Genomic DNA, 7500 nt, shown 5'->3' on the forward strand with positions numbered 1-7500 from the left:
AAACACCCTTGAAAACACCAATAACTTCCACTACACCCTTGAAAACACAAAACACCCTTGAAAACCCCAATAACTTCCACTACACCCTTGAAAACACAAAAACACCCTTGAAAACCCCAATAACTTCCACTACACCCTGCCAAAACACAAAACACCCTTGAAAACCCCAATAACTTCCACTACACCCTTGAAAACACAAAAACACCCTTGAAAACCCCAATAACTTCCACTACACCCTTGAAAACACAAAACACCCTTGAAAACCCCAATAACTTCCACTACACCCTTGAAAACACAAAACACCCTTCAAAACACCCAATAACTTCCACTACACCCTGCCAAAACACAAAACACCCTTGAAAACCCCAATAACTTCCACTACACCCTGCCAAAACACAAAAACACCCTTGAAAACCCCAATAACTTCCACTACACCCTGCCAAAACACAAAAACACCCTTGAAAACCCCAATAACTTCCACTACACCCTGCCAAAACACAAAAACACCCTTGAAAACCCCAATAACTTCCACTACACCCTGCCAAAACACAAAACACCCTTGAAAACCCCAATAACTTCCACTACACCCTGCCAAAACACAAAACACCCTTGAAAACCCCAATAACTTCCACTACACCCTGCCAAAACACAAAAACACCCTTCAAAACCCCAATAACCTCCACTACAGCCTTGAGTTTCGTATGGGACAGTCTCGTGTTGGCTTGAGAGCGTCCTCCACTGACCACTGTGTTCCTGTCCTCATGAGATTTATCTTTACAGAATATCTTGTTTCGCTATGGTTACTCGAGGAATCTTACCTTCGCCCTGCCTGCTACTGGGAACTACCTTGGTAACCCCGCGCTGTTCCAGGTGTGTGCGTGTGTGTCTGTGTGTGAGAGACAGAGACAGATAGACAGACAGACAGATAGAAAAAGAGGAAAGAGAAGAGAAGAGAGAGACTGAGAGAGACTGAGAGAGGGAGAGACAGATAGACAGATAGACGTACAGACAGAGACACCATTAAAACATCAGTAAACACCACCAAACACCACAAAACACCACAAAACACCATTAAACACCACAAAACACCACAAGAACACTATTACCCGCCAAAACACACCACAAAACACGATAAAAACACCACAAAACACAATAAAACACCAAAAAACACCACAAAATCACCACAAAAACACCACAAAAACACCACAAAACACCCAAAAACACCAATAACCACCACAAAAAAAAGCACCATAAAACACCAGTGACCACCAAAAACATCTTGAAAAACATTAAAACACCTATTTCTTAACCCTCTCAAATAGGCTAAGAACATGCCCAAGAACCTATTACCGAGAGACGGCCGTGTTGACATCTTCGCAGTGCACTCCCGCCTCAACCCGCCCCAACACAGCCTGGTCCTGCACTCCGACACGCGCTGGTTGACTGTGGTGCGGGAGCCAACAGCGCTGTACGAGTCACTGTTTAGCTTCTACCATATGAACAACGCCTATGGGTTTGACTTACATGAGTTTGGCAAGAAGAGCGCCCAGGTGAGTGTGTGTGTGTGTGTGTCTGTGTGTCTGTGTGTATGTGTGTGTGAATGTTATGTTGCAAGAGGTATGTATGCGTTTCTAAAATAAGTTTTCCTCCCTCCTCCTCCTCCTCCTTCTTCTCCTCCTCCTCCTCCTCCTCCTCCTCCTCCTCCTCCTCCTCCTCCTCCTCCTCTTCTTCCCTCCATCCTTCCTCTATTTTCTCCTTTCATTCATTCTTACTATCTTCTCTCTCTCTCTCTCTCTCTCTCTCTCTCTCTCTCTCTCTCTCTCTCTCACACACACACACACACACACACACACACACACACACACACACACACACACACACACACACTCTCTCTATCTCTCTATCTCTTTATCTCTCTATCTCTCTATCTCTCTCTCTCTCTCTCTCTCTCTCTCTCTCTCTCTCTCTCTCTCTCTCTCTCTCTCTCTCTCTCTCTCTCTCTCTCTCTCTCTCTCTCTCTCTCTCTCTCTCTCTCTCTCTCTCTCTCTCTCTCTCTCTCTCACACACACACACACACACACACACACACACACACACACACACACACACACACACTCTCTCTCTCTCTATCTCTCTATCTTTCTATCTATCTATCTATCTCACACACACTCACTCACTCTCTCCCTCCCTCACACACAGGAGCTAGCCAACCTCCCACGTTACGGCGGGAAGCTCGGCAAGAACCAGATGCTGTTTGACTTAGGCTACAAAGCAGATCTGACAGTGACGGAGCTGAGAAAAGCCTTGGATGAGATAGACCAGAGATTTGACCTGGTCCTTATCGCCGAGAGAATGGACGAGAGCCTGATACTTCTTCGACACCTTCTTTGCTGGAGTCTTTATGATGTCGTTGTGTTTACCAAGAACGCGAGGAGGAGCGAGGTGAAGAAGGGGCTAGACGAGGTTACGATGAGGGCTTTAAGAGAACTGAACAGCGCTGATGTTATTTTATACGAGCATTTTTTGGGGAAGCATAAAGAGGCGGTGTTTGCGTTTGGTGAAGGGAAGATGGCCAGTGAATTATCAGCGTTGAGAAGTTTAAGAGATGAATGTTACGAGGAGTGTGGCCTGAGGGAAGTCAAAGGAAGGGATAAGAGTTTGAAGTTTAAGGAATATTCCGGGTTAGTGAATGCTTATGTGGCTGAAAATACTACAGATTCTCAGTGCCTTCTGCTCTCTCTTCCCGAGTTGGCCCTTGTAGATTTAGCAAGGAAAAAGCAAGTTAGTTTGGTGAATAAAAAGGATGTTTCGCCGCCTCCTCCTCCTCCTCCTCCTCCTCCGCCTCCTCCTCCTCTTCCTTCTTAACCTCTTCCTCCTCATCCTCCTTAAAAGTTGTTGTTGTTTTTCTTGTTATTCTTGTTCTTGTTTTTTTTTTCTTCTTCTTTAGTCTTCTTCTGATCTTCCTCCTCCTCTTCCTCCTCCTCTTCCTGACTTCTTCTTCTTTTCTTCTTCTTCTTCTTCTTCTTCTTCTTCTTCTTCTCCTGATCTTCCTCCTCCTCTTCCTCCTCCTCCTCTCTCTCTCTCTCTCTCTCTCTCTCTCTCTCTCTCTCTCTCTCTCTCTCTCTCTCTCTCTCTCTCTCTCTCTCTCTCTCTCTCTCTCTCCATTTTGTATGTGATAAATATTCCAAATTGTTAAGGAAAATCAAAATTTAAAACCAAAATATTTTTACTGGAAAAGAAAAAAATGAAAATGAAAAAGAAATTAGAAAAAAAAGAAAAGGAAAAAGAAAGGAAGGAGGAACAAATGATAAATGAAGGAAAAGACAAGAAAGAATCAAAATAAATGAAGAAATTTGATGAAACAGAGGAATAGGGAAAATTTGTGATAAAGAGGAGAGATGAAGAAAGAAAATCAAATAATGAAAAATGAAAAGATTAAGAAAATTTCCAACGAAAGAATGGAAAGAGAGAAAGAAAGAAAGGAGGGAAAATGCAATGATAAATGTGGGAAATAGGGAAAAATAGGAAGAAAAAAGAAAAGGGAATAGAGATAAAATAGAATAATAAGAAAAAAAAGAAAGAAAAATAAAACAAACGAAAGAAATAAAAGAAAAAAAGAATGAAAAAGGAATATGAAGAAAAAAAAATAAAAAAAAAGAAAAAAAAAAGAGAAATAGAAAAATTAATTAGAAATAAATACTTGTGTGGGAAGAATTCAAACCTTTCTAGAGTGTACACGTGTGCGCACTCAAAAACGCACACACAAAGCGTACATGAAAGCAATACACGTTTTATCACCACCGTTTGCGTGTGTGTGCGTGTGTGTGTGTGTGCGTGTGTGTGTGCGTGTGTGTGTGTCACTTTGTCAGCACAGCACTACAATTTTTTTCTGTGTGTGTGTGTGTGTGTGTCTGTGGGTGTGTGTGTGTGTGTGTGTGTGTGTGTGTGTGTGTGTGTGTGTGTGTGTGTGTTTACGTACATACACACACATGCACACACGTGGGAAAATTCAGGACTGTGTTTGTTCACGTGCACACAAACACACACACACACACACACACACACACACACACGAATGCAATCAAACTTACAAGAAATTAAAATAAAGATAGCGATAATATTTTGCAATTATTATTATTATTATTATTATTATTATTATTATTATTATTATTTGTATGGGCAATATTGTTGTGATTTGAGTGTTTGTTGTTGTTGTTGCTGTTATTAAAGGTTGTTATAACGTTATTATTTTTTATTATTATTATCATTATTATTATTATTATTATTATTATTATTATTATTATTGTTGTTATTATTATGTGTACACCTTAAGTGGCCTTATGTGTGTGTGTGTGTGTGTGTGTGTGTGTGTGTGTTTGTGCGTGTGGGTGTGTGTGTGGGTGTGTAAGTGAAATAGTAGTACAAATTCGTAATGTACTACTACTACTACTACTACTACTATTACTACTACATTATCAAAAATGTTTGCAATAATATTAAACAAACAAAACGAAGTGCCTTTAGAATAAGTCTCTCTCTCTCTCTCTCTCTCTCTCTCTCTCTCTCTCTCTCTCTCGTTATAGTGATCCTGTATTTTTGTGTATAATAAAAATGTTGATTATTTCTTGACTTGTTCATTTTTTACCTATAATAATAATAATAATAATAATAATAATAATAATAGGTTTAGTGATATCATGCGTTCTCTCTCTCTCTCTCTCTCTCTCTCTCTCTCTCTCTCTCTCTCTCTCTCTCTCTCTCTCTCTCTTCTTCTTCTTCTTCTTCTACCCTGTTCTACACTCTGTACCACGAGCCTATTTAAATTTCTTTTTTTTTCTTTTTTTCCATCCATTTATTTCTTATTCTTCCTTTCTTTTATTTTGGCTTCGTTTTCTTATATACACAACTATTTACTGCGTTAATGGAGCTTTTTATCGGCCATGGCGCGCCCTTTGAGAGAGACACACACCGCCCGCCGAAGCTGCTGCCATTAAAAATTTTCATTGCCTATTATTATTTTCCGCTCCTGTGAGTTAGTGTCTTTACTTAACGCATATTGAAAGCCTCAGATGAACGCCATTATATATATTCTCTTGTTTTTCATATAGATATTCGTGCCACTTAAGCTGTATTAGTAGTATTGTGAAATATAAAAAAAAAATTCCTGGCAACTTAGCGAGCGCGGAGGAGTGTTCTGTCCAGCCCGCCAATTTCAAGTCCACATTATTTCAAGATTTTCCCGCCAAAATACACCTTAAGTTACATATTACATTACATACACTTGCTAACTTTAAAGGAATGATGGTAATATTATGGTTCTTGCCTGTCTAAAGGTTAAAGGGGGTTAAAATAGTGAAGACTGTGGCCATTTATCATGTGACCTCCATAGAGCCTTGTTAGTGTCAATAAAATGGTCTAATGGTACACAAAACTCAAGGTAAAAATGTGTCCCAGTACTGAAGGGGTTAAAATAGTGAAGACTGTGGCCATTTATCTTGTGACCTCCATAGAGCCTTGCTAATGTCAATAAAATGGTCTAATGGTACACAAATCTCAAGGTAAAAATGTGTCCCAGTACTGAAGGGGTTAAAATTGTGAAGACTGTGGCCATTAATCTTGTGACCTCCATAGACCCTTGTTAATGTCAATAAAATGGTCTAATGGTGCACAAAACTAAAGGTAAAAATGTGTCCCAGTACTGAAGGGGTTAAAATAGTGAAGACTGTGGCCATTAATCTTGTGACCTCCATACACCTTTGCTAATGTCAATAAAATGGTCTAATGGTACACAAAACTCAAGGTAAAAATGTGTGCCAGTACTGAAGGGGTTAAAATAGTGAAGACTGTGGCCATTAATCTTGTGACCTCCATAGACCCTTGCTAATGTCAATAAAATGGTCTAATGGTGCACAAAACTCAAGATAAAAATGTGTCCCAGTACTGAAGGGGTTAAAATAGTGAAGACTGTGGCCATTAATCTTGTGACCTCCATAGACCCTTGCTAATGTCAATAAAATGGTCTAATGGTGCACAAAACTCAAGGTAAAAATGTGTCCCAGTACTGAAGGGGTTAAAATAGTGAAGACTGTGGCCATTAATCTTGTGACCAATGTCAATAAAATGGTCTAATGGTGCACAAAACTCAAGATAAAAATGTCCCAGTACTGAAGGGGTTAAAATAGTGAAGACTGTGGCCATTAATCTTGTGACCTCCATAGAGCCTTGCTAATGTCAATAAAATGGTCTAATGGTGCACAAAACTCAAGATAAAAATGTGTCCCAGTACTGAAGGGGTTAAAATAGTGAAGACTGTGGCCATTAATCTTGTGACCTCCATAGACCCTTGCTAATGTCAATAAAATGGTCTAATGGTGCACAAAACTCAAGGTAAAAATGTGTCCCAGTACTGAAGGGGTTAAAATAGTGAAGACTGTGGCCATTAATCTTGTGACACCCATAGACACTTCATAATCTCTCTCTCTCTCTCTCTCTCTCTCTCTCTCTCTCTCTCTCTCTCTCTCTCTCTTAACAAGGTAGTAGAGAGAGAGAGAGAGAGAGAGAGAGAGACAGACAACAGACAAACAGACAGACATATACATAGTCAACAAACAACAACAACAACAACAACAACAACAACCACAACCACCAAACAACCACCGAGTCACCAGCCAATAGGAGAAGAGGACGAGGAGAAGCACCAGCCAATAGGAAACGAGGAAGTGGCGAGCGTGGACCAATGGGAGCGCGAGTTGGACCCAGCGCTTCTCAGACATCGTAGATCAGCTGACTGTGGCGCCGGGGAGTGAGTGTTCGTTATAAATACGCTCAAATCTCCCAAAATACAGCGAATTGGAGGGAATCACGCAGAGGAGAGATGGAGGAAGGTTCTGGCCAGCCTTTGAGGTGGAGAAAAGAGAGACAGGCACGAGGTAAGTGGAGATATTAGCAGTTATTTATGGATATCTCTCTCTCTCTCTCTCCCGTTTACAGGAATGGTTTCAAATATTTTCCAATCTTTTTCTTCTTTTCTTTTGTTTTTCCTTGAATTGTGTGTGTTCGTGTGTTTGTTTATTTGTTAGTTACCCTTGTGGACTTGAAAAAAATTGTAATAGATACGAAATGATTAATAAAATGATCTTAATAATGATATAAAGACTATTTCTATATTTTTTTTCTCATTTTTCTCTCTAAATTCACCAAAATATTGACTAATTCAACTTAAATATTGCTCGTTATATAATATTCCAACACTAACCGGTAATATTTAGCCTTTTTACCGCTTTTTCCGGCAATATTCACCGTCATTTCGTGTTTACATTAACTAGTACTCTCTCTCTCTCTCTCTCTCTCTCTCTCTCTCTCTCTCTCTCTCTCTCTCTCTCTCTCTCTCTCTCTCTCTCTCTCTCTCTCTCTCACACACACACACACACAGACAGAGACAGACAGACAGTCACAAACAGACAGACAGACAGACTGACTGTGATAGAAGAGATAATTAAA

General features: G+C 40.0%; 1 protein-coding gene and 1 long non-coding RNA gene across 7 annotated transcripts in view; both read left to right on the forward strand.

Annotated features, from left to right (window-relative positions):
• LOC123505655 (galactose-3-O-sulfotransferase 4-like) overlaps positions 1 to 3023 on the forward strand; it is a 90440-nt gene extending 87417 nt beyond the window's left edge. For 5 of the 6 annotated variants that reach the window (XM_045257295.1, XM_045257286.1, XM_045257277.1 and 2 more), the window contains 3 exons: positions 781 to 870; positions 1323 to 1550; positions 2200 to 2911. In XM_045257295.1, the coding sequence (XP_045113230.1) occupies positions 781 to 870; positions 1323 to 1550; positions 2200 to 2865 (984 nt within the window). In that variant the 3' untranslated portion in view covers positions 2866 to 2911. Of the gene's footprint in view, positions 1 to 780; positions 871 to 1322; positions 1551 to 2199 lie in introns of all 6 variants that reach the window. The other variant, XM_045257268.1, reaches the window with a different exon arrangement.
• Positions 3024 to 6737: 3714 nt separating this feature from the next.
• Positions 6738 to 7500, forward strand: part of LOC123505681 — an 11508-nt gene continuing 10745 nt past the window's right edge. Inside the window, exon 1 of the long non-coding RNA XR_006675230.1 lies at positions 6738 to 6929. This is a non-coding gene — a long non-coding RNA (uncharacterized LOC123505681). The remainder of the gene's footprint in view (positions 6930 to 7500) is intronic.

The sequence above is a fragment of the Portunus trituberculatus genome, chromosome 2 (genome assembly GCF_017591435.1).
Source record: "Portunus trituberculatus isolate SZX2019 chromosome 2, ASM1759143v1, whole genome shotgun sequence".
NCBI lineage: Eukaryota > Metazoa > Arthropoda > Malacostraca > Decapoda > Portunidae > Portunus > Portunus trituberculatus.